This window comes from Somniosus microcephalus, chromosome 1 (genome assembly GCF_052327205.1).
Source record: "Somniosus microcephalus isolate GS21.2 chromosome 1, FLI_Smic_1.0, whole genome shotgun sequence".
Taxonomy (NCBI): domain Eukaryota; kingdom Metazoa; phylum Chordata; class Chondrichthyes; order Squaliformes; family Somniosidae; genus Somniosus; species Somniosus microcephalus.
Window position 1 is genome coordinate 339,796,390 of NC_140987.1, and position 27,904 is coordinate 339,824,293.

Here is a 27,904-nt window from a genome sequence, read left to right on the forward strand (position 1 = left end):
TCATTGGTTTGATTTCGCACAGTAAGATGCCCAGTTCAGCTGTGCTGATATAAAGAGGAAAAATTGGAATGGAGTCCTCCCTGGCAGAAACTGAACATGGTATTGCAAACATCAACAGACTAGGCTACCTGCCCTCCTTTTGGTCACAAGTGGTGCATACCCCACAAAGAACATGAACCCACACCCTCACAGAAAAATGGCCAAGAAGAGCAAACACTCGTGATAAAACTATTTGGATCTACTTAAGTTGTAAAGCTATTCTTTAATACTCAAAATAATCATCGCGAAAGGAGCCACAAAACTTTATTTAAATGTTGCGATAATTACAGAAACCGAACAGAGATGCTTATATGGGTCACAAAACAAAACAAAAATACTGGCCCTGCAGCTCTCTATCTCTGTATGTTATATATAAAAAACCACAACACTTGTATTGAAGCAAAAGCAAAACTAGGTAAGGGTGCAGAGGTGAATTCTTTACAATTGGCAAGAACAGTTACACAGCTGGTTTCTAACTGATTACCATTTTCAGATCTGAATCACATTCCCATTTTAAACATGAGTCGCAGTTATCCAAATACAAAAGCAAATATTTATTCCATCTATAAAACAAATGGAAGAGAGTAACAAAGGGGCAAAACAAAGTACAAAAAAAATGCTGCATCATCCTTTATGTACATAACAGCGCAAAAACAAACCAAATGCATTGTCAGCGTTTGCTCTTCTTTGACTTTTTGTGAGACCTGTGAGGCGTCCTTGAGCGTGACCTCGATCGCCTTGATTTCTTCGGAGAACTTGAGCGAGAATGCTTTGACTTTTTAGGAGATTTAGATCTTGACCAAGATCTACCAAAATATTAAGAAATAAATGTAAGTGTAAAAATTTCCAACAGAAGATTTAATCTGAAATTACAATCCTGTATATTGATGGATCCGTTTTGGAAACGAATTTGGTGTAAATTTCCACAAGTTAGCCCACGTGCTATACATTCTATGCTAAATAACCCAACCAGTTTTAAATGTTCCTTTTTACATTTCCTTCACTGATAAATGTACCCACCTTTTTTTCCGTTTGCTACTCTGCCTTGGGGAATCTTTATATGCTGGGGATGGAGACCTAGACAGAGTATTTTCTTTTAGCTGTGACCTCTCAGACCAAGGAGACACGGATATTTCACATCTGATGCTTCTTGAGGGACTTGGTGAGCTTGTACACCTCCGTTTCCTGAAACATATTGCAAATGTAAAAGTATTCCCAAACACATTAGGATGCTTACACTTTTTTTTTAGGATGCATACTTGTTTTTCTAAAGGTTGAAAAATGTAGGTTAATGATTATGTCTTCAATAATTCTTTCTTTTCCACGAACAAGATGAATTTGAATTAAAACAAACCTCTTTCCAGGTTATGTTCTGAGCTATGGAGATGCCTCCTGGGCTAATGTTTCCTCCACTGACCCCGCTTTTATTGAGAAACTTAAATGTTTGTGTGTTTGGTTTAAACTAAGAGTCAAAAGTTTTGAACTGCAACCTACTAATGTGCTATTTCACCAATAGGACAATGTCTATGTTATACCCTCAAAATTCAAGTGAAGGTCACATCTGTACTGGCAGGACACAATGGCTATACAATGACATGAGAAAGTCTATTTGCTGTGGCTATCAATCACTGGAAGTCCTGATCAGAAGTTGCACCCATCCTTAAATTGAGACAAAGGAGAGTTTCTTCTGCCCAAAATTTAAGGACCTGCCCAATTCTATAAAAAGCATTCCCCATTCTAGATGCAACTAGTGGGAAAAACACCTCTTCTGCCAATAGCAGGTACAGATTCTGATAGCCAATACTTAATATATCAACTTTATACTGTAGACTTTATTGCTTACTAGAAACTAAGTTGAGACTGCCCAAATTTTCACAGAACAACCTTACAGTCAACAGAAGCAGCAAACTTTCATCCCATTCAATCTAGATCCCAGACCAGGTTCCATAAGTGAAAGGATAGTGCTCTAAATCAGTGAGAGATTCACACTTAATTGGTCTAAATTCTAAATGTTAAGTGGCATAAGAAAATTGACTTTTTTAATGTAGAGTGGAAGTCTCATCATATGAATTAAAATCACGATTGAGTGAAATTTCAAGGCAGCAGCTAAACAACCGATTACAAGAATGGGGCTAAAAGTACATATTTTCATGCAACTTGTTCCATGGGACAAAAGGTAAGAGTGCCATACCTTTTTTGATCATTTGGCTGAACTAATGAATGAAAAATTGAGGGTGTGAATAAAAGAGCCATTGCAGAACACAATTGCAGGATTTCTAGGCACCATGTGAAATTTGGTGGAAAGTGAGATGGTGTGTGAACGATTTCAATTTCAACTGATTTTCCAGACAGCACCAGAATTCTGGGGGCTTCTTTACTACCTGGATGGTGACAAGGAATTCCCTTTTTCCTTGTGTTTCTCTTTAGTCCGTGCTCGATCTTTACTGCGCTCTTTTTCCTTGTTCTTCACCTTGTTCTTCTCTTTATCTTTGCTCTTGCCTTTATCCCTGTCTCTGTCTTTGCTCCGTTCTTCAGTTCTATCTTTTTCTTTTTTATCTTTCTCTTTGCTTGTATCTTTTATTCTCTCGGGATCCCCAACTTCTTTTTCTTGTTCTTTATCCTGGTCTTTTTCCTTTTCCTATACAGAAAAAGCAGCTTTTTTTGGCCTAATCTTTATGAAAGTATTTAGCCTTTATATGAAATGTAAATCTTTAACTGCAATAACATTTTCTTTTCAGGTTACCAATTTTTATTTTAACACAGATCATGTAATTCTGGGATGTAAAAAAAAAGTGATACTGCAGGAACTATTGCTTTGATAACTTTATCTCTGCCCTCTATCCTTTAGTCATTTACAGTTTCCCATACCTTTACGACGTTACAATTGATTTACTGTGTAGAAAGCCAGTTGTTGATTCTGTGTTCAACCTCAGGAAACCAGCCAACTACAGTTAACTATCTTACCTTTTGTAATAGTTTACTTCTATAATGCTCAACCTGTTGTTGAAAAGTCATTCCCGATTTCTTAGTCCTTTTACCCGATTCCAATTCATCTTGAAATTTCATTACTTTTAGCTAACAAAAAGAAATGAAAAGCTATCAATTTAAAACAAAGTTGTCATTTAAAAAAAAGGATAACAAGTCTGTTTATGGAAAAAAAACCTCTATTCAATATTCTCAACTGGGTGCAATCACACTGTGGAAAATCACTAATATTCCAATTATGTACACTCCAGCATCAATGCAATTCCTAATAAAAACATAATCAAGCAGGATACATTATCCAGAGCACATGGTTCAAACATTGTTAATAAATCTTACATTAGCATGGTGTTGGCACCAGCTGCAATATGAGACGTCCAGACAAATCAATTCCCCCTTACTCCTCCACCACCAAATTTGCAGCTAGGTCGCCTTCATTTGGTCACCCAATGAGGCTACGCCCATAACGTATTGTTCCTCCCTCCTGCCCTTACAGCGAGATACATTTCAAGATGCACTTGGGAGGCAGAGCTACAGGACCAGTTCACAGTGAGTGAAGAGCTGGGGAAGCCTTGCCTCACAGTAGCATCCTCCAATTTGCTCACTGTCTGAGTAAGAGGGAACAAATGTTATATTACAGACACACACAAGGTCGTAAGAATTGGAGACTGCAAGCAAGAAAGATGGATAACAAAATTGATAACATGGTCGCCTATTCCTAATTTATTCAAAAGCTGCCTTTTGTTGCTATGCCACGAGAAATGCATACAGTAGTGTTGCTAGATGGTGCCGTTAACATAGACGGCATTTGAATATTGGGCTAGCTACAACACAGCTGTACGCAGTTCAGAATAGTGAACAATTAATGTCTCACTTCAAAGCAAGTTATCTACCTCTGCAACATTTAGAACTATTTGACAATTCAGCAGAATACTGTTCCCTTTTCACTACTCAAATATTGGGTTCTATATTCAGACACCTTCACAGTCTTGCAACTCCCCATCCAGCATTCTATATCTACACAAGAGTTAGCTTTTAAAACTGCGATAATAGTGATGAAATACAGGCCCACCATTACTAAACTGATTCTCCAAATGAACCGCACATTTTCAAATGACATTTCTTATTGATTTGCTGAAAAAAAGTATCTATTAAAATACACCACCGAGATTTAGTACAAGCGCATTTCAGCACTTACCTCAATTTCTCGCAGTTTGGCACGTTTTGCTTCAGACATTTCTAACATTTTTTGACATTTTGAATCACCAGGTTCTTCCTTCTGCACTAATGACTCTTCCGACTCACTATCATCCTCCTCCTCCTCCTCCTCCTCCTCCGATTCCTCTTTTATTTCCTCCCTGCAAACCAGAAACACTTAGAATTAACTGCTTTTTGAAAGTTAATGGTTGCAATGCACATAACTGATTAGGGAAAAGTGCAGATAGCACCAAGAGATTGCCAAAGATATACCTTTTAATACTAGAATGCTCATGTTTACATGATATTTTCTAAGGTACTGATTAGCACACACTAGAAACAAGAAAATACTGTAATAAGGCAGGCAGCTGGTATGGGCTGACTTAAATTAAATATCTACTGTTCAAACACCGATAAATTTAAATCACCTTCATCTAATTCATATGGATGGCAAGTGACATGATTTGAAGTGTACAGCAACTAGAACATTTTTCTCCCAACTACATCAGTCTAAATAGTTGTAATCAGTTAAGTTTTCTTTCACCATCTGTAGTTAATATAAATTTTCAATTGCAAACTTTAAGAAAGGTTAGATGACTTGTTTTGCTGGGTCTTCATTCGAAGAAGCCTGCACACTGCTTAGAAGCCAACTGGGAAAATGATAAAAGATGTAATCACCCCAAGATTTTGACCATTTGTGACATCTAATATGACCTTGCTTGCCTCCCCCGCCCCCTCCCATATGCAAGTAAAATTGAAGTCAATGGGAATCAGGGGAAAAGCTCTCCACTGGCTGGAGTCATACCAAGCCCCAGGACATCGCTGCAGGAGTTCCTCAGGGCAGTGTCCTAGGCCCAGCCATCTTCAGCTGCTTCATCAATGACCTTCCCTCCATCATAAGGTCAGAAGTGGGGATGTTTGCTGATGACTGCAGTGTTCAGTGCCATTCACAACTCCTCAGATAATGAAGCAGTCCCTGCCCGCATGTAGCAAGACCTGGACGACATTCAGGCTTGGGCTGGTAAGCGGCAAGTAACATTCGTGCCACACAAGTGCCAGGCAATGACCATCTCCAACAAGAGTCTAACCACCTCCCCATGACATTCAACGGGATTACCATCATCTAATTCCCCCCCCCCCCCAAAACATCATCTTGGGGATCACCACTGACCAGAAACTTAACTGGACCAGACACAAATACTATGGCTACAAAAGCAGGTCAGAGGCTGGGTATTGTGCGGCGAGTGACTCACCTCCTGACTCCCCAAAGCCTTTCCACCATCTACAAGGAACAAGTCAGGAGTGTGATGGAATACTCTCCACTTGACTGGATGTGTGCAGCTCCAACAACATTCAAGAAGCTCAACACCACCCAGGGCAAAGCAGCCCGCTTGATTGGCACCCCATCCACCACCTTAAACATTCACTCCCTCCACCACCAGCACACAGTGGCTGCAGTGTGTACCATCTACAAGATGCACTGCAGCAACTCGCCAAGGGTTCTTCGACAGCATCTCCCAAACCTGCGACCTCTACCACCTAGAAGGACAAGGGCAGCAGATGCATGGGAACACCACCACCTCCAAGTTCTCCTCCAAGTCACACATCATCCTAACTTGGAAATATATCGCCGCTCCTTCTTCATCCCTGGCTCAAAAACCTGGAACTCCCCATCTAACAGCACTGTGGGAATACCTTCACCACACAGACTGCAGCATTCAAGAAGATGGCTCACCACCACCTTCTGAAGGGCAATTAGAGATGGGCAATAAATGTTAGCTTTGCCAGCGACACCCACATCAATAAAAAAGTATAGAAACATAGAAGATAGGAGGAGTAGGCCATTCGGCCCCTCGAGCCTGTTCCGCCATTTAATGAGATCATGGCTGATCATCCAAATTCAGTACCCTGTCCCTGCTTTCTCCCCATATCCCTTGATCCCTTTAGCCTTAAGAAATATATCTAACGCCTTCTTGAATATATTTAATGAATTGGCCTCAACTGCCTTCTGTGGTAGGGAATTCCACAGGTTCACTACTCTCTGGGCGAAGAAATACCTCCTCATCTCTATCCTAAATGGCTTACCCCTTATCCTTAGACTGTGACCCCTGGTTCTGGACTCCCCCGCCATCGGGAACATCCTTCCTGCATCTAGTCTGTCTAGTCCTGTTAGAATTTTAAAAGTTTCAATGAGATCCCCTCTCATTCTTCTAAACTCCAGCGAATACAAGCCCAATCGACCCAATCTCTCTTCATATGTCATTCCTGCCATCCCAGGTATCAGTCTGGTGAATCTTCGCTGCACACCCTCCATGGCAAGAACATCCTTCCTCAGATAAGGCAACCAAAACTGCACACAATACTCAATGTGTGGTCTCACCAAGGCCCTGTACAACTGCAGCAAGACATCCTTGCTCCTGTACTCGAATCCTCTTGCTATGAAGGCTAACATACCATTTGCCTTCTTAACCGCCTGCTGCATCTGCATGCTTACCTTCAGCGACTGGTGCACAAGGGCACCCAGGTCTCGTTGCACTTCCCCTTCTCCCAATCTATTGCCGTTCAGATAATAATCTGCCTTGGATGCTTTGCAGTTATCTCTCTAAACCACAGGAACCAGTTAATAATAATGAATGTTATAATGTAAAACTACGTAGCTGCAAAGAAGCATGCCCATCTCTGAAGAACGAAAGGGATAAATTAATTGGAAGAATCCTGGCATGTGGACAAGCCTCCATTCTATGAAGACTCTAAAAAGGCAAGCAACTTAACTTTAGTCTCTGTTACTGCATCCTCAGCAAAGTATAGATGTCTGATCTAGTTTAAACTAAGAGTCTTAGTTAAAAGTTAAAAGGATGGCTGTCCTGATCTATGCAAAAGACCTTCAGTAAGAGTAGATCTGCCAAATTACATTAGTCTTGGATATTACATTCAAATAATTGCATATGGTGAAAGTATGGGAAATATAGCATCTCTGCAGCGGTTTCCTAGGGTGCTCTTACGATTAGCCCAAGATGAAGAAGTATATCAAGTGAAATTCTGACCTTTGATGAATGCTGTCACTCCTGGATAAGAAAAAGTAGAATACATTTAACAAGCCATTCTGCTAAAGTGTTTAAAAATGCTGCTGCTAATGGTACTTGCCCCATAAGATTCAAAAAGCTGTCCTAGCGATATAAATAGGCTTATTTCTGTTCCAGTGAATAAGATAATATACTAATTTGGCCTCTAAATATTAGATATGCAAGTTTATGTAGCAATGGATAGAAAGTGGGAAGCATTTCTAGTTGTATTTGAAATTTAATGCAAACTTGAAAAAGGATTTCTGTCGAGGTCCAAGGACTACTTGGTCAGCATGCCATAACAACAGAGTTCCACTGCCTGGGATATTCCAATTCATTCAACTGAGACCAATGCTACGGTGTCTGCAGTTTCCATGAAAATGAATATGTAAGTTTGAAAGGAAGATATACTGTTATGGGAAGTTAAATTCAGGCCCCAGTGAAAATCCCTTGGGTTAGATAAGTCCCTTTACGACTCAGGAAATAGAAAGTATTCCCCCAATATGAATCTTTTGTAAAATAAATTACATTATGCACTTTAATAGAGTTTGATTTCAGATTCAACATGCTGGGAAGAACTCCACAGAATAAATCAACATAGATGTCTGGATGAACAAGAGAACAATTTTCTTCCACTTGACATTTTAGGCCTCTCTTAATGGAAAGCTTCCTATAAACCAGTAGGGTTTATATTAAGGAGGGTAGTTAATCTATGGTTAGAATTCTCTCTTAAATAATCGAGAACAAGTCTGCCAGAAAAGATTTGTTAATGTTTATGAGCAACACAGAGAACTCACCAGACTGCTGTATTTAAAATCTTTGAGCTATCTCATCCATCATCTAGCTTCCATACAAAAGTAGTCATCCTAAAGGTCCATCACAACTAGCTAATGTCCTGGACAACTACAAAATGAGGCAGAGTAACATCTTAAAGTTCTTTCAAGAACCTTGTTCAGTGATCACAGGTCTGCAAGAAGGAGGAAGTGCCACAAACCTGGGAACAATGAAAGTCAGAAATAAAATGCTTCCCTTTCTTGACCTGCCAGAACTTCCATTATGGCCCGAGTGAAGTATACTGGTGACTTGGCTGCCAAGGCGTCAGTGCAAGGTCCCTAAATGGACTATTTCTCTGAATCCAGCAAATCCCAAGTTAAAATGCACGTGCTTTATCAGCTCTCCAATTCAAACATCTACTGTGATTCTCCTTTTTGGGGCACAAAATAAATGCAGTAGGTCCACCCACCAAACCAGACTAGTATAGCCCTCTAACCGGACCATAAAGGAATCACCAAAAAGGCTACTGGTATCAAAGTGGATTTTCAAGTAGCTTGACTTGCAGCTTTGCAGAGAGAGACAGACAAATAGTCAAGTGTAACAGCTTATCAGCATTGCCTCAGTAATAGACTGCACACCTACAACTAGAACATCTGTCGTATCTTATAATGAAGGAGCTCTACAGGTTGGCACCAACAGTGCAACATCAGAGACAGGGCTCATGATGTTCAGGGAAACAGAAGATTGGATGGACCAAGAATGGGCTTCATCCCAGCAGAAAGCCTCAGTCCTCGTTAGATTCCAAGTCCAAAAGCTCCTGCAAGCAGTAGGGAATGTGTCCATTGGAAGGGATAATTCTGCTACTCTCAGTACTGTGGAAATAGGCAACTTGATGATGTCCATTCCTAAATGACCAAAATGTAATCACACCCTAATTTAGTACAATCTAGTCCTCGATGACTGAACTATTGACACCTAAAAGGTTACCAGCCTTTGGAGTTTGTTAACTGAGTTGATTAAATTTGGAACATAGAAACATACATAGAAACACATAGAAGATAGGAGCAGGAGTAGGCCATTCGGCCCCTCGAGCCTGCTCCGCCATTCAATGAGATCATGGCTGATCATCCAAATTCAGTAACCTGTCCCTGCCTTCTCCCCATATCCCTTGATCCCTTTAGCCTCAAGAAATATATCCAACTCCTTCTTGAATATATTTAATGAACTGGCCTCCACCGCCCGCTGTGGCAGAGAATTCCACAGGTTCACCACTCTCTGGGTGAAGAAATTCCTCCTCATCTCAGTCCTAAATGGCTTACCCCTAGTTCTGGACTCCCCGGCCATCGGGAACATCGTTCCTGCATCTAGTCTGTCCAGGCCTGACAGAATTTTATAGGTTTCGATGAGATCCCCTCTCAATCTTCTAAACTCCAGTGAGTACAAACCCAATCGACCCAATCTCTCCTCATACGTCATTCCTGCCATCCCAGGTATCAGCCTGGTGAATCTTCGCTGCACTCCTTCCATGGCAAGAACATCCTTCCTCAGATAAGGCGACCAAAACTGCACACAATACTCAAGGTGCGGTCTCACCAAGGCCCTGTACAACTGCAGCAAGGCATCCTTGTTCCTGCACTCTAACCCTCTTGCTACGAAGGCCAACATACCATTTGCCTTCTTAACCACCTGCTGCACCTGCATGCTTACCTTCAGTGACTGGTGCACAACACCACCCAGGTCTCTTTGCACTTCCCCTTCTCCCAATCTATTGCCATTCAAATAATAATCTGCCTTCCTGAATCTGCCTGCCATACAGAAAGGTCCAGGATTTTCAATGTCAAGTTTGTAGGCCTAACATCCACAACTAGGTCCTGCAGCAGATTTGGTCTTCTCCATCTTCTCCCAACATTAGAATTAGTCCAGTTACATACGGGCAGACAAGTCAAGGTGAATTCAGCATACATTTACAGTTTTGACAACGGGCCAATGAAGCTTGGCAATGGTGAATCTGTTGCAAAATTGGTGTATCACTTAAATCTTGATATTGTGAACAACTACTGGCACAACCACACACACAAAAATACAAAACGGTACTTGAAAACAAGAACAGGAAGGAGGAAGCGCAACTGTACCAACAATGCATGGGAGGCATCATTACTTGGTGCTGAAAGAGGTGACTTGGGTGCCATAACCAATGTGCAAAGAGTCTTTGACCCTGTGGTGTTTTCCATGGAAAAACAGGACCAACTCCCATAGTACATGAAGGAGATTGTCAAGACGAGGATAGAAATCACTACAGGCGCTATTAATGAACACTCATCATACGCAAGTGACAATCTTCTATCTTAACCCAGTTAGAATAATAGTGAAAGGGATGTTATAAAAACGTGTTAAGGTGCTGTCTGTTAATCACACTGGCAATACTTTCTAGCCCTAGTCTTGAGCATCTAATTTGGAAAACTGAACTGGTGTCTTGTTTTTCCAATTTGTGCACTTCTGCCAATTCAAATCTGAATCATTAGCTACTGTGTGCAACTTAATTAGAAATCAATGATTTGCAAGTCAAGTCAAAGTAACAAAACCAAGTGACATAAAAAGCACATTAAGATCTGAAATTAAAAATCCACAGCTTTTAATGCATCCAGAAAATGTCTACCGTTGTAAAAATAATAAGTAAGTAACCTGTAATCCAACTTGATTGCAGTGGGGGAGGAAACCAATTTATCTATATCTATATATATAAAGCGGTCGATCTGTCTGTCCTTCTGTCCTCGGGTGTGCGTCTGTCCGGCTATGCGCTCGAAAGTTATACGGCGTACCTACGCGCGCGTTACCTCCGAAGAAAGCTTATGCTTCCGGGACGCTGGTAAGCGTATTTACTTTTCGGTCGGACGAAAACTGTTCGCGCCTTATGCAAAAAACCTTCAAAATTAAACTCATTATCTGCTAGCATTGATTGACTGACGTCAAGGTTCGACCAATCCTGTGCCGTCACGATTGACCAATCCTACAGTACGGTCCCCTGATGGTTGGCCAATCGGTGTGTGTGTGTGTGTGGGCGGGACTAATCGTTTTCATCTCGGGGATCTGGCAGCCATTGTTTCAGTGCCATGACTTCAGCTTCCAGCTCAAACTACTTTGAAAGTTAGTATCTCTTTTAAAAATAACATAAGATTTACCAAAAACGTTTTATAAGTACTTTCACTTTCATCTTTCAAGGTATTAAGTGTGTGTGTGGGCGGGACTAATCGTTTTCATCTCAGGGATCTGCCAGCCATTGTTTCACTGCTTGCAGCTCAAACTACTCTCCTTATCCAGCTTTGAAAAAGTTAGTTTCTCTTTTAAATGCCCGGCAGCAGATTCACAAAGGGACACAGACAGGGCCCCAAAGCCTGGCACTCGATTTAAAATGTTGCCCGGCACCAGATTCACAAAGGGACACAGACAGGGCCCCAAAGCCTGGCACTCGATTTAAACCGCCTGCCCCAAAACAGCCCTAGCAAAGCCGGGCTCCCCCCAGCTAGTTCTTTATAAATGATCAAAAATTCATCTAACTTGCATTCACAGACACCTACTACTCTGCTTTTGAGCAACTTGGTAGAGCATGCTAACGTTCTTAAAATGGTTATTAACCCACAATAAAGGTAGTTAGAAGCAACTCACTTAATCTCAACCTTTTCTTCTGATTCTGGGTGGTCAAGAAGATCCCACTTTGACGTGGTAATTGCTGCAAAAGTAAAATTTACATTTTTAAACTTCATAAACAAAAAGAATTTTTCAGTGAAAGTGTGAAATGCCTCACATGGTTACTGGAAAGTCGGCAATGTGTTCATTTAAATCACTTTAAATCATTTCACTTCAGAAAAAGAACAAGTGACAGCTACAGGTATAATACCAATTATTCCACAGCTATCTATCTAATCAGTAGACACATTAAGTGGCAAAGCCATGTGTATATCATGCTGTTGGATCTCTGGCTACAGATTACAATTCCAAAAACTGCATCTCATCCATTTCATCTTTCCTAGCTGAAGATCAATTTGTTTTTATGACCCAACTGTTTATTTTAATGCATTTTTTAAGCTTATAAATTATTAGTTTTAATTTTATTTTTACCCTACAGATTATTCACTTATGCAGCTACTTGGTAAAAACTGTAATATCCCTAATTGCTTAATTGCAAAATCTCCTTGAGCAGTTAGCTTTGTGCCATCATCTACAAACTTCAAAATTTGAGAATACTCAACAAGATGTATAGAATTACTTAAAATACAGCTACTTATATCAGGATCTTAATTGAAAAACATAACACAAACTATTGAGAACTTTATTCTAAAACCTGAATTTCTAATCAGGCAACACATAATGAAAGTATTAATAAACAAAAATCCAGATTGGTTTGAAATTGTGCATTTAGTCAGTTTCAAAATAAAAGTAAATTGAAAATTCATACCATGAGCTTCCAACTCAGATTCATCCACTGTTTCCCATTTTGAAGGAGCAATCTTTAAAAGTGGTTCCTCCTTTTTAATCACTACCATTTCCTCCACTAAGAAACAAAATTAACACATTAAAAAAAAACTCCAACAAATAGATCAACCTTGATTTAAACTGCAGGGTTTTAGGTGCAATTCTGTTAAGGGGCTACCATGATGTGAATTCCGATTTAGGTTGTCTCTCTGTACCCTATATCCCTGTTGGCACTTGCTTGATGGCCTATTATTTGGTCATGATCTCATTGCAGTTTGTGTGGACATTGCTGTGAATATATTTGCTTCTGTGTTTCCTATATTACAACAAAGGCTACACTTCAAAAGTACTTCATTGACTATAAAGCGCTTTAGGACGTCCTGAGGTCGTGAAAGGCGCAATATAAATACAAGTTATTTCTTTCTTTTGGGAAGACCAGCTGCCAGAGATGAAGTCACTTTCAAACGAGAAAATGCATTTGTCTCTATTCTGGATAGAACATGGGCTGGAATACAAGGTGGGCCCCACAGGATTGAGACTCCAAATATTACAAAACTGCCCCTTTCTGAAGCTGTTCCATAACAGAGGTCAGAAAATGTCCATGAATTGTGAATCCACATCAAAAATGTGCACAGGTTTTAGTTTCTATTTGAACTTGGGTAAGTATGAGAGCAATTGCAAAAGAACATAAGAAACAGGAGCAGGAGTAAGCCATTCGAGCCTGCTCTGCCATTCAATAAGATCATGGCTGGATCTACCTCAACTCCACCTTCCCACATTATCCCCATAACCCTTGGTTCCGTTAATATCCAAAAATCTATTGATCTCTGTCTTGAATATACTCAACGACTGAGCATCTACAGCTCTCTGGGGTAGAGAATTCTAAAGATTCACAATCCTTTGAGTGAAGAAATTTCTCCTCAATTAGTCGTAAATGGCCAACCCCTTATTCTGAGACTGTGGGCTCTAGTTCTAGACTCCTCAGCCAGGGGAAACATCCTCCCTGCATCTAACCTGCCAAGCCCCTTAAGAATTTTATACGTTTCAATGAGATCACCTCTCATTCTTCTAAACTCTAGGGAATATAGGCCTGGTCTACTCAATCTCTCCTCATTGGACAATTCCCCCCCCCCCACCCCATCCCAGGAATCAGTCTAATGAACGCTCGTTGCACTCCCTCTATGGCAACTATATCCTTTCTTAGGTAAGGAGATCAAGGTGTGGTCTCACCAAGGCCCTATATAATTGCAGTAAGACTTCTTTACTCTTCTACTCCAATCCTTTTGTAATAAAGGCCAACATACAATTTGCTTTCCTAATTGCTTGCTGTACCTGCATGTTAACTTTCAGAGATTTGTGTACAAGGACACCCAGGTCCCTCTGAACACCAACATTTCCCAATCTTTCACCATTTAAAAAAAACTCTGCTTTTCTATTTTTCCTACCAAACTTCACATTTCTCCACATTATATTCCATCTGCCTTGTTCTTGCCCACACACTTAACCGGTCTATATCCCTTTGTAGCCTCTTTGCGTCCTCTTCACAACTTACTTTTCCACCTAGCTTTGTATCGTCAGCAAGCTTGGATACATTACACTCTGTCTCCTCATCTAAGTCATTGATATAGATTGTAAATAGCTGAGGCCCAAGCATTGATCCTTGCGGCACCCCACTAATTACAGCCTGTCAACCCGAAAATGACTCGTTTTTTCCTACTCTGTTTTCTGTCCATTAACCAATCCTCAATCTATGCTAATATATTATCCCCAATCCCATTAGCTCTAATTTTGTGTAATAACTTCTTGTATGACACCTTATCGAATGCTTTTTAAAAAATCCAAATACACTACATCCACTGGTTCCCTCTTATCCATCCTGCTAGTTTCAACCTCAAAAAACACTAACCGATTTGTCAAACACGATTGCCCTTTCATAAATCCGTGCTGACTCTGACCAATCATATTATGATTTTTAAGTGCCCTGTTACCACGTCCCTAATAATATATTCGAACATTTTCCCTACTACTGATGTCAGGTTAAGTGGTCTATAGTTCCGTGTTTTCTCTCTCCCTCCTGTGATTTTTTTTCTTAAAGGGTAAACTGTCGAGTTAAAAAAAATCCAAATAAGTTTTTCACACCATCACACATCACTTCATGTGGTAAACCCTGAAGCTTCAGCAATAATACATCTTAGAATCATTCCTTCACTAATATCACTAAAACAAGCTGACATAATGGCTACAGGTGGTGCTTAGTTCACATGTGCCACACATTACCTTAAAGCAGAGCTATGGATGTAATGGATAATGGAGCAATGTGGTCAAAAACAAATCCTTTCATCTGACATTCAAATGTTTATAACATTGGATAAAAATTACCACCCCCCACCCCCAAAAATAAATCTGCAAGTGCCTACAGTACTCTTACCACTCTGTCAATATTGTTAATATGCTTACTTGGCATGCCATCAAGGTCATCCTCAACTGATTTCAAAGGAATCCCATCAATATCGTCTAAAGGCGCGCCATCTAGTGGGATTCCATCAATTGGCAATCCATCAACATCATCTAATGGAGCAATGTGGTCACTATCAATCGGTGCACCATCCACATCATCATGCACCTGAATAAAAACACATTATAGGAACACAAACTTAATGAAAATTTAACACCGATAAACATCACACACGTGAATATCCCAGGTGCTGCTTACACTAAGCCAGTGGACACACTGTTTTCGAAGAACTAGAGAGATGGTGGAAGCAGTTAGTATTGATTCGTTCAAATGCAAATTAGATTTAGTTCAGAAAACAACATTTTGGGATACAATATTCAAGTAATTTGAGACATGACATTTTGCAAGTGTAGTATGCTTGGGAGGAATACGTGACTTTGGACCTATGGTTCCCAAAACTTTCCACCACTGGGGTGGGGTTTCCTCGTGTTATGTCTGGGTCTGTTGTAGATTAATTGATAGCCACTGATTTATGCAACTGAATAAGTGAAATTGTGTTTTTATTAAAGTATAATGGGAAATTTAGCAGTATTTTGGGGTTGAAATTACATAACTGTATTACATTCATAGATATTCTAAATCAGTGGCTTTGACTATTACAGGTGTATTTATTTACTCAGTTTTAAGTATTACCTTTGTTTAAAAGTTCAGGATTAGTATGTTGGTAGCAGAGAATATGTTCCCGGTCGGTTAATGTGTACAAGCACTTAGTGGGATCATGTGGTTTGGTAGTGTTGGGAGAATAGTTACAGGTTCTGGGAACTGTGGGGCCCTTAGGTCTAGGAATATGAAAGTGGTGGTGGGGCGCTAGGAGGTTAGTCTTGGTGCGGAATCACTGGGATGGTGTAGGAGCATTGGGAGGGGATTGCTGGATGTGGGAGTACTTGGTGGGTAATCCGACAGGGTGGGAACAGTGGAATTGGAGTTGCAGGGTTTGGCAATAAGGAGAGTGGTGTGTTGGGGATCTGGGGGTAATAGGAGGTGGATGGTGGGGTTTAGGAGTAGTGGACAGGGTATTAGGTTCTGGGAGCATTGGGCGTTGGCCTAGTGGGGTATGCTGTGGTCTGGGACTACTGATGGGGTGGCAGGGTTATGAATGCATTACTTCAGCACTATGTAACCAGAGGAAAAGTGTGAAGTTGTGATGATTTCATACATGGCAATTCAAGGTGTGGCAGATACACGACAAGACTCAAGGCTCTGTTGGAATCATAGAACAGTACAGCACAGAAGAGGCCATTCGGCCCATCGAGTCTGCACCAGCTCTTTCAAAGAGCAATCAAGTCAGTCCCACTCCCCCACTCTCTCCCCATATCCCTGCAATTTTTTCTCCTTCAAGTATTTATCCAATTCCCTTTTGAAGGCTACTATTGACTCTATATCCACCACCCTATCAGGCAGTGCATTCCAAACCCTAAGCATTCATTGCGTAAACAAGATTTTCCTCATGTCACCTCTGGTTCTTTTGCCAATCACCGTAAATCTGTGCCCTCTCGTTATCGACCCTTCAGCCACTGGAAATAATTTCTCTTTATTTACTTTATCTAAACCCTTCATGATTTTAAACAATCTATCAAATCTCCTCTTAGCCCCAAGGAGAACAACTCCAGCTTCTCTAGTCTATCCATGTAACTGTAATCCTTCATCCCTGGAACTGTTCTAGTAAATCTCTTCTGTACCTTCTCCAAAGCCTTCACGTGCTTCCTAAAATGTGGTGCCCAGAATTGGACACAATACTCCAGCTGGGGCCAAATTAGTGCTTTGTATAGGTTTAGCATAACTTCCTGGCTTTTGTACTCTATGCCTCTATTTAAAAAACCCAGGATCCCATATGCTTTATTAACTGCTTTGTTAACCTGTCCTGCCACCTTCAAGGATTTGTGCACAAGCACCCCCAGGTGTCTCAGTTCTTGCGCCCCCTTTAAAATTGTACCATTTAGTGTGTATGGTCCCTCCTCATTCTTCCTACCAAAATGTATCACCTCACACTTCTCTGCGTTGAATTTCATCTGCCATGTGTCTGCCCATTCCATCAGCCTGTCTATGTCCTCTTGAAGTCTATTACTATCTTCCTCACTGTTTACTACACTTCCAAGTTTTGTGTCATCTGCAAATTTTGAAATTGCACCCTGTACTTACTCGGTAAAATAATGGGACTCAAGGCGGATAAATCACCTGGACCTGATGGCTTACATCCTAGGGTCTTGAGGGAAGTGGCGGTAGGGATTGTGGATGCATTGGTAATAATCTTCCAAAACTCCCTGGACTCAGCAAAGGTCCCGGCAGACTGGAAAACTGCTAATGTAACACCCTTATTTAAAAAGGGCAGTAGACAGAAGGCTGGAAACTATAGACCGGTTAGCCTAACATCTGTGGTAGATAAAATTTTGGAGTCCATTATTAAGGAGACAGTAACAGGACATTTGGATAATCATAATTTAATAAGACAAAGTCGGCATGGTTTTATGAAGGGGAAGTCATGTTTGACAAATTTGCTGGAGTTCTTTGAGGAAGTAACATATAGGGTGGATAAAGGTGAACCAGTGGACGTAGTGGCCTAGAAATTCAGTGCCCTTAGCGCCGATTTTGCGGCGCTAGAGGGCCTAGCACTGCAATTGGCGCCGGCGCCTAAATTGCCTGGGGCCCTTCCGCCGCGGTAGACCGGTAGCGCTGCGCCGGCACCGATGACGTCATCGGTGTGCGCAGCGTCCCGGTTGCCATGGTAACCCGCCCGAACTGGGAAATTGACTTGCGGCCGCCTCGCCCGTGGCAGCCGCAAGCAACGTTCTGGCAGAGGTGCCTTGCACAAGTTTGCGCCGGCGCATTAAAGGCCCCGCGGCGGCCGGCCGCTTTCCCGCCGCCCGCCTGGCCGCAGCTCACTCCCCGGACTTCCCCCCCCCCCCCCCCCCCCCGGAACATAAGCAAGCCCGGCACTTGTCCGAGGTGCCGGGCTCATTTTTAAATAAGATTATCGCGGGCCGCGGCCGGGTGCAGGCAGCTCCTCCTTAAGGGAAGGAGGAGGCCTGCACTTCCCGAACCTGCCGCACCGCAGCGGGCGCCGCAGCGCCGGGATAGCGCCGAAATTCAGCGCATAGCGCCAGGTTTCAGGCGCTAACAGCTTTCAGCAGCGCCGGCAGCCGTTTGGGCGCAGAAGTACTGAATTTTGGGCCCGACCAGCGCGACTTAGCTCCGGCACTAACTTCCGGCGCTAAAGCCGTTGCTGCGCCAGAACCCAATTTCTAGGCCAGTGTATTTAGACTTCCAAAAGGCATTTGACAAGGTGCCACACAAAAGATTATTGCTTAAGATAAAAAAATCACGGGATTGGGGGTAATATTCTGGCATGGATAGAGGATTGGCTATCTAACAGAAGGCAGAGAGTTGGGATAAATGGTTCATTCTCAGACTGGCAATCAGTAACCAGTAGTGTTCCGCAGGGGTCAGTGCTGGGTCCCCAACTCTTTACAATCTATATTAACGATTTGGAGGAGGGGACCGAGTGTAACATATCAAAGTTTGCAGATGATGCTAAGATGGGAGGGAAAGTAGTGAGTGAGGACATAAAAAACCTGCAAGGGGACATAGACAGGCTAAGTAAGTGGGCAGAGATTTGGCAGATGGCATACAATACTGGAAAGTGTGAGGTTATGCACTTTGGCAGGAAAAATCGTAGAGCAAGTTATTATCTTAATGGCAAGAAACTGGAAAGTACTGAAGTACAAAGGGATCTGGGGGTCCTGGTGCATGAAACTCAAAAGGTTAGTATGCAGGTGCAGCAAGTGATTAAGAAGGCCAATGGAATGTTGGCTTTCATTGCTAGGGGGATAGAATATAAAAATAGGGAGGTATTGCTTCAGTTGTACAAGGTATTGGTGAGACCGCACCTGGAATACTGCATACAGTTTTGGTGTCCATACTTAAGAAAGGACATACTTGCTCTCGAGTCAGTACAAAGAAGGTTCACTCGGTTAATCCCGGGGATGAGGGGATGGACATATGAGGAGAGGTTGAGTAGATTGGGACTCTACTCATTGGAGTTCAGAAGAATGAGAGGCGATCTTATTGAAACATATAAGATTGTGAAGGGGTTGGATCGGGTGGATGCAGGGAGGATGTTCCAGATGATGGGTGAAACTAGAACTAGGGGGCATAGTCTTAGAATAAGGGGCTGCTCTTTCAAAACTGAGATGAGGAGGAACTACTTCACTCAGAGGGTGGTAGGTCCATGGAATATGCTGCCCCAAAAAGCTGTCGAAGCTACATCATTACATAAATTTAAAATAGAAATAGACAGTTTCCTAGAAGAAAAGGGAATTAAGGGTTACGGGGAGCGGGCAGGAATTTGGACATGAGTCTAGGTTTGGATCGGTCATGGCCCTGTGGGTAGCGGAGCGGGCCCAGGGGCCGTGTAGCCTGATCCTGCTCCTGTTTCATGTGTCTAATTCTGTTAGATTCAGGAGATAGTCCTGTCATAGTGGATTGGCGGTTAGGATCAGATCAGCCATGATCTTATTGAATGGCGGAGCAGGCTCGAGGGGCCAATTGGCCTACTCCTGCTCCTATTTCTTATGTTCTTATGTTCTTACCCCCAAGTCCAAGGGGGTGATTTTGTCAATGGGGAGCTTTTGGAGGTGGGACTCCCACTTGTTGGAGGCAGGACTGAAACCCGACAACTTCTGGCCAACCCACGCTATTTTCGCTTAATTGACCTTGTTAAGCCTGCCCAGCGGGCTTAGCAGGCCAATTAAGGGAAAGCCGGTTGCAGAGATGAATTGTGAAGCTGCCAAACAGTGACATTCTCTGACATTGGAGAATGCAACGGCCATCTGTCATCTCCAACGCGGAGGTCCAAGACTTTCCGCATACACACCGACTGATGCCTGCAGGAAGAAACAAAGGCAAGTACACTTTTACTAACCTCATATACTCGCCTCTCCACTCTTGCACCCATGACTTACCTTCACAGCGCACTTTTGCACCCCCCCAAACCCCCTACTCGCCTCGCTGACTTGGCGGGTTTCGGAGCCTTCAGGAAGCCCGCACTTGAGGGCAAAAAGGGGATAATCCTATTTTCTGCCTGTTAACTACCTGTTAACAGGTGGTTAATAGACTTTAATCCCTTCCCGCCTCCAAGGAGACAGGACCTGACGCAGGACGGCTACCCGCCTCCCGGGAAGATGGCATGGAGGAGAGTTGGGCACCCGCCCCCAAATTCTGCCATTTTCCTGGCAGTTCAGCCTCCATACCCGCCTCCCCAGGGCTGGCAAGATCACGCCCATAGTCATTCATGTATATCAAAAACAAAAGTACACCAAGAAAACAGGAAATAGAACCAGAGGACATAAATGGAAATTAGTGAAAAGTAAATTTCAGACAAGTATCAGGAAAACGTCTTTACTTAGCAGCCATCAACTTGTAGAATAATTTACCAAGTAAGGTAATTGAGGTAAAAGTACTGGAAAATTGAGAATACAAATAGATGTCACAGTGGGAGAGATAACATTCTAGAGAGATGCGCTTCAGTGAGCCAAATGGCATTTTCTCATAACTAACTTACTCTATATTCCAAACTATCATCTTGGTTAGAGTTTTTCAGTATTTTTTTTACTAACTGAATCTCACCAAGCTTTTCCCATCTTGGAAAGCATGACAACAAAGCCAAATAAGCTATCAAATCAACACCTGGCTTCACAGTTACTTGCAAAAAGGAATCTACCGTTCACTGTTGAGTTAGCTGATCATAGCTCAGATTTAGGAAGGGTGTTACAATTGCATTCAGTGTCCCTGGAGACAATATTGGGCTTAGCTGCTGTGCCATAACAACCAACCATCACTATCTGAAGTTATACCTAAAGAACCACCATTTGTGACAGCAGCTGATATCACCAGAACTTCGAAGAGGGAAAACAAAAAAAAAATTGAACTCGCCATCTACTAGCATTAAAAAAATAATTTAAGTAACACCAGTACATACTACAGGTCTTTCTGATGCATCGTCGTCCAGTTTCATTAGTCCAAGGAATATATTCTGCAGCCTAATAAGGAAAGGCTCCGGATAAACAGCCCAGTCTTCCCATGCTCTAAAACATGTCATTATCTTTTGCTAAACAGAAAAAATAAAGCACAATTATAATTTTAAATATGCCATGGGTTCAGTGAAATCAGTTTCACGTCTCGAACATTCTTTTAATTCCGAGAATTGTTAAAAGTATGCATGCATGCATGAATAGTACTTGTTTCTGTACAGATGAGCTGTAGCAAGTACTATATAAAGCATCACAGCCAAAGAGTGCACTGCCCAGACTATCACTATTATTGTAGGACAAGTAAACCAACTTAAAGGAAAATCAGAAATACAGCAAGAAGAAAAAAACCAGTTGCTGTTCTTATCAACATAAACAGACCATGAAATTAAAGCCAATACTGTGCCATAACTGCACCATTAATGTAATAATTGTGACAAATTAAAATCCCAAAAATAATGAAGAATGCAAATGTTTTAAAAAGCAGTGCAGACATGGCATAGAGAATTAGTGCATGGCTATTTCACCTCTCAAACCTGGACGTGAATCCAACCAAGCAATTAAAATCTCCTCTCGGTGCCTCTGCTCGTCAGATAGCTCAGTTAATAAAATCTGCTTGTAACTGGACCATACAGACCAGAAGGTCCCAGGCTTGATCCCAGTTTGTGCAGAGTTATTAGATCACAGCCAGGATGAAAGTAAGGGGTTGCTACAAATGGCCTTGACACCGCTAGGCTAGGGAGAAGGAAAATTAATCAGGGTTCCTACTCTGGATCTCTCTTCAGTGAGCATTGTTGTCAAGTCCATGTGTTCATACACGAGGCGAGGGCAGGATCAGGCTCATCTGTGATGCCGCTCACTGTCGAATAACCTGTCAATGCTCACTGCTTAGGTTTACGTATTAAAAAAAAGCCATGTGGTGAGCTACCAGAGGACAATCGGTACTCATGGATCCGTACGCCAGCTGGAGTCAGTGCTGCCAGGAGAGCAGGAGGCAGAAAATTGGTAAAACAATGGTTAAAAAAAAAATCTCCCCTTGTTGATATCTGCAAGGATCCCAAGTGAAATCAATTTGGGCACTCACAACCCAGTTTCTAATGGCTCATGAAGCTGCTGTAATTTGGCACTACTCTTGCTCTAAGATACCATAATGTTGGCTGGTGTGGTAACTTGGGGGGGGGGGGGGGGAGAAACCTAATACTGGTGCAACAAGGGAATACTCTGCTACGGTTGGGGTTGATGCAGATTGGAGGAATCTTAATTCAGCACCCTGCATGTGCTATGCCTAACCTCAAAGTGCTCAATCCTGACTATATGCCAAGCAGTGGGAAAATATTTTATTTCCCACGACTGTCATCTTTGGTGAGTGCTAAGAGGAGGAATAAGGATATATAAATGTAAGCAGCAGCCAGCATGATGAAAATTAGGTACACATAATACAACTATTTGCACTTAGACATTAAATTAATGAATTATAATACATCAAAGAAAAACTACTGAGACTTTATGTAAACTGGTCCTATACTGCTTGATAAATGGTCTCAAAGTGACAGGTGAGCCTGGGCGGGAGTGGTACATTTTGTTTAATGTAGTGCTCAATATAATATTCTTAGCTGAAATTTCTCAGTTTTTTTTTTAAAGTTAATTTGGAGACTCTCCAGTGGAGTTTCTTTCCCTGCTTGGGCACTCAGGAGTGTCAATTGCAAAGAGCGTCCTTGTGCTGCTCCATTAGAGGCAACGGGCAGTGCGGTTCAAACTGGTCTGAGGGCTGCTGCTGAGCAGACCTGCCCTAAAAGCGAGCCCCAAGGCCGTCCAGTTCCAGAGCAGCTCTCAGGGTAGTCTGAAGTCATGTTGTCACTGTTTGTAATGGCGCTGTTCCTTGAAATTTAAATCACCACAGCCAAATTGCAAACTGAAGTTTCTTTGTGACGGCATGAAAATTATTGTTTTTTTAAAAACACAATGAAATTTAGACAAAAGTATTATTTTGTTCTATGAAAAGGGGCAATGCTTTGAAGGAGAACTCCCCCATACTTTCCTTCAACTTTAAACTTCTGATTGCTGCAAAATCGTACCTTGAACTGCTCTGCCTGAAGTCTCGCTTGAATCACTTTATGGGCTTCATGCATATCAGTAAATATCTGAGTGAGCTTGGTTTCAAAACTGTTAAAAGAATAAAACACTTCAAATTACAGAAGCAATGTCTTTCCAAAAATGTTTTAAAAGATTTACAACAAAAGGGGACGAAACTTACTATTTCCTATAATAAGATGCATTGGCTACTTTAGCGCAGGAATTATACAGAATGTCAGACACCAAGTACAACCTTGCTATCTGCAATGAAAAGTAAATATAAAGCATTAGAGAATGGTGCCAGCTTTCTACTTTCAAAAGCCGTCTTACAATCAGCAGTTCCTAGGTAACAGGTGCAAATGTCAATGTCAAATTTGAATACTGCCCTAAATTATTAAACCAATGTATAAAATTATTTAAATTAATTAATCTTGCTGAAGACAACTTTAACTGCAGAGTAAAATACAATTAAACTTGATAATATTTCATGTTATACAGTTGATAGTGGACAAAATCTGCATTAAACAATAACTAAATGATTACAGGAAACTTTGTGTTATCCGGAGGCGAACCGCCGGCAAACTCGAGCCACCGGCAAAAATCAGGAGCTGTTTTTTATTCTTTTCGTTTTTTTTCTTTGCTTTTTTTGAAAAGTCAAGCTCTGCAAGGTCTGTAGCTAAGCAACAGCTTCAGCTAGAGACGCTACAGAGACGCTTGCCGACTGTTTAGAGGCTGTTGCTAAGCAACAGGGTTTGTTGATTCATACGGAGATGAAAATCTCCGTATGTTTCAACATTAGCTCTGGAGTGTCCGGCAGTTTTGAGGGAACGGCAGCAGCTCGGTCCCGTCAGTGCCGGATAGCACAAAGTTTCCTGTACATATTTTAACATGTGTACACAGAATACTTCACTTTTTCAAAGCTTACCTTTTTCTGCAGAGGAGTTTGTAAAATAGAAAGTGATTCTGCAATGCAATCCACTATTTCCTCAGCAGCCTCTGCATTATTCAAACAGAAGACCATAGCATCTCCGATATCGTTTCGATGAGGGGCCAAGCCTCTCAAGATATTCTCCAATTTATCTCTTTGCCTGCAAGTTTTATAGTGTGTTAGCTACACATTACAACTTGTACTTGAACATGTCTGCAACTTGACTTGAAATTTAACAAAAATATACAAAGAACGCTCAGAATTCTCCCTTCCAAATAATTTTTTAAAATGCAGTCACTGCATTAAATAAATCCCTGGCTTGCTATAATAGAATCTACAATGATAATGTTTAACTTATTATGGTAAAAGCAGAAGATAAAAGGGATTCGGCCTTAAATAACTATAATCTGGAACAATGATATAAAAATAGCAATGATCAGGATATTTTACATTGCAGCAAATGAAATTCAATTTACGCATCGACAACCTTTACTATGAAGTAGGATTTAACCTCAGAATTATCTCAGATGAGGCTCTAATATTTTTGGAATTTCACTTAAATTTTCAGGTTGCACTCAATAGTTCTCTTCTGCTCAGTGAAAATGAACGCTTGCTCCCTATGAACTGAAGTATGAGCTTAAACATATAAGGCCAGATTTTGCTGAAAAAAATAACGCCGTCTGACTGACACACGCCGCAATTAATGTGCAAATCAGCCAGCACCTTGTGGCGTGGATGGAATACCCAGTGAATTGCGAATCGCCACAAGTTGCTGATCGATTTGCGCCATTCTGCCGTTAGCTTCATGAAAACGGCATCTTGCACTTAACCTTCCTGTGATTTAATGAAGTTGCTGCATTTGTATATTAATTGTCCAATAAACTCACCGCAGAAAGCTAGTAATTAGCAGCATAAGTACCCTTTTACGGGCGTGATAACTGTCAATTAATCACTGTCCTAGTAAATAAACAATTATAAGTGTGGAGTCTCATTCTTTCAGGTTGTGAATGGTTTTAGGAGATTTTCAAAATGTCAAATTTAATTTTTTTTAAATTCTTACTTTGTGTCTTTTTTCCTTTCTCTCTTGTAATCCAATATTTCTGTTGCTCACTATTTCTTTTTCTGTACCTGATTTGACACTGAATTCACCCACTCTAATTCACCCTCCTTCTCAGTCCTTCCTCAGTTTATTGCTCAATCTTTAAATCTCATTGGTTAAGGAGATACACTGTTGTTCCCATTGTTCACTCAGATGCCTCGTCGCCCTTGCCGCACCATTATCAGCTCGCACTTCCAGTAACTTTATGGGCAAAAATTTCTTAAGTCAAAACATGCAATTACAAGTCTAACTAACGGGTCACACCGCGAGATGCCCTGCTCCAGCAAAATCTGGCCCAAAATATCCAATAATGTAGCATTATCCAGGGTCAAACTAACACCAGTTACTGAATTTGCTCACTAGAAATGGCACTAGCCCTCTCATGTGCTTCAGATAATGGAAGATTAATCACTGAGTGACTTAGGCTATAATCTACGGATCAGTAATTTAAGGGAAAGTGAAAACAGTAGCAAAATATTAATACAGCAAATTACACACAATTATAATTTTTAACGTACAACTCCTGATTTCGTAAAATAATAGTGACACTTCACTGACTCTCCTAAGAACACTGAGCTGGACCAATGTCCATAGCATAAACCTTTTATGTTAGGTTGAAGCACAGAGGCTTCATTGTCACATTGCTGCACAGTCCGCAGTACAGTTGAACAGAAATAACTAGAGAGCCGAGATTCTACTTCCTCGACTATCTCTTTGATCTCAGCAAACCAACAGGTGATTGTTAGATGGGTATCAGATGCTAGCCTACAGGTTATGGTACTGAAAGAGAAAATCAGAGGTGAGGAGCTCAAATCCCACCATGGCAAATTGTTAAATTGAATTCAATAACCTGGTCATTTGTGGGTGGACACCAGAAAATAATCACAAAATCTGCTGGACTGTTGTAAAAACCCAATTGGTTCACTAATGTCCTTCAGGGAAAGGAACCCACCATCCCTACCTGGTCTGCCCTACACATGACTATGGCTGACTCTTAATGCCCTCTGGGCAACTAAGGATGGGCAATAAATGCTGCCTTGCCAGTGCCATCCACATTCCAAGAACAAATTAAAAAAAACACAACTGAACAAGATAGCAGGCTAAAGTAATAGTTTTCTGGACCTTACAATAGATGCTGGGCACAGGTATATTTAAACCTGGGTCCAAGCAGCATTACTTTAATTGATTGTCAGGACAAGGAAAGCAACCCGTTTGCACAGAACCAGGGGAGCACTTCCCATGGATCACCTTCCATTTAACGTCTACCATTTTTGTCTTGTTTCTTCGTAAGTTTACTGTGGCTATATTCCAGCGCGGGATACAATGTGTATTATGTCTGCAGTAAACACATTAAAGTGGCCTAAACACACCAAGTCTTCCAGATCTTTATATAAAATATACATGTAGTATAAACTTAGACCTTAAATAGGGTAGATTTCTGATTTTTGTCAGTGAGGTGTGCATCATAGAAACTCAATTAAAAAAAAAATCTTTTTACTTGCTGTGGTTATTTTGTGATGAAAAGGGTTTTAATTGAGTCAGTGCAGCCCATTGTAATAACTTTTGTAGCATAGGCTACTCATGAACCCAAGACAATGATAAAATGAATATGAAAGAACAATGCTGAATTCCAGCATTTCTTGCAGATACCCTCCCACAAAATCCTGCAATGCTAATGTTACTAGTAAGAGTGATGCACCCATTCACTGTGAGACTGACAACAGAAGTTTGCTTGAAAATCTAAACGATGAGATACAAGGGCCGAATATTTCCTACTATGCTTTCTCCTTTAAGTGAAGAAAGTGTGCTGAAATTTTGTCTATCATAGCTGTATCATTCTAAACACACATACATGGGCCCAGATTTTGCAGTCAGCAGCGAAGTGATGGTGCTCGTCGCTGACCTCAAAGAAAGCTGCCCACAAAGATCTAGCAATCTCTGTGGCGTCAATTTCACCTTTCCCGACATTAATTTGATTCTGGCGTCAAGTCTAGAGGATCGCCAGCGTCCAGCAACAGTGATGTCATCAAGCAGGCTAAGCAGCCAATCACATTGAAGAATTCTCACAGACAGCAAATCAGGAAGTAAAATGCACCGATTATCCTTAACTTTTAATAAAATTTTACGAGTGCGAAATAAAGATGGGGACATACACATGGGATTAAAGTAGCTGAAATATCAAACTTTGAAAAACCCCCAATAATTTCAATATATTAAAAGATATGGAATTTTTAACAATGGAAAAAATTGACATCCCACAACTATAAAATTAGTTTTTCAGGGCCAGAGAGGTTGTTCAGCAGCAATTATGACTTAGTATGCCATTAAAAACCCAGTTACACTTCACTGAACAAGGTTTAACATTTTGGGGGGTGGTTTTAACAGTGATATTAGAGCGTAAAAGCTGAAGTTCTTGTCAGTTCAGTGATTACAAAAAGATTGCCATCTGCGGGGTCTTCAACAGCGGCCCTGTTGAGGAGCAGAGAATCACTGACAGCAACTTCTGGATTTCTGCGTTTACCTGCACACGTGCGGACGCCAGAAGTTGCTGTCAGTTTCACAGGGTAGTGATGCTGACAGTTTCGCCATCATTACAAACATAAAATCCGGGCCATGGTTTCCAGTTCCCACGATGACTGTTTATCCAGAGAGCTGGTGAGCCATAAAGACCAGGACAATGCCAGATTCAATCACAGCTGGGGCAGTGACAAGGGTGCTTTCGTGCTTTTCTGGCCGAGAGGT

At 41.4% G+C, this 27,904-nt stretch overlaps 1 protein-coding gene across 6 annotated transcripts in view; it reads right to left on the reverse strand.

Annotated features, from left to right (window-relative positions):
- Positions 1–286: 286 nt before the first annotated feature.
- LOC147124937 (U2 snRNP-associated SURP motif-containing protein-like) overlaps positions 287–27,904 on the reverse strand; it is a 65,747-nt gene continuing 38,129 nt past the window's right edge. For 5 of the 6 annotated variants that reach the window (XM_085994863.1, XM_085994872.1, XM_085994895.1 and 2 more), the window contains 12 exons: positions 24,061–24,223; positions 23,317–23,396; positions 23,138–23,225; positions 21,014–21,142; positions 14,982–15,147; positions 12,508–12,603; positions 11,718–11,781; positions 4,220–4,379; positions 3,004–3,114; positions 2,421–2,677; positions 1,060–1,224; positions 287–845 (listed from right to left, as the gene is read on the reverse strand). In XM_085994863.1, coding sequence (XP_085850989.1) covers positions 710–845; positions 1,060–1,224; positions 2,421–2,677; positions 3,004–3,114; positions 4,220–4,379; positions 11,718–11,781; positions 12,508–12,603; positions 14,982–15,147; positions 21,014–21,142; positions 23,138–23,225; positions 23,317–23,396; positions 24,061–24,223 — 1,615 coding nt within the window. In that variant the 3' untranslated portion in view covers positions 287–709. The remainder of the gene's footprint in view (positions 846–1,059; positions 1,225–2,420; positions 2,678–3,003; positions 3,115–4,219; positions 4,380–11,717; positions 11,782–12,507; positions 12,604–14,981; positions 15,148–21,013; positions 21,143–23,137; positions 23,226–23,316; positions 23,397–24,060; positions 24,224–27,904) is intronic. The other variant, XM_085994879.1, reaches the window with a different exon arrangement.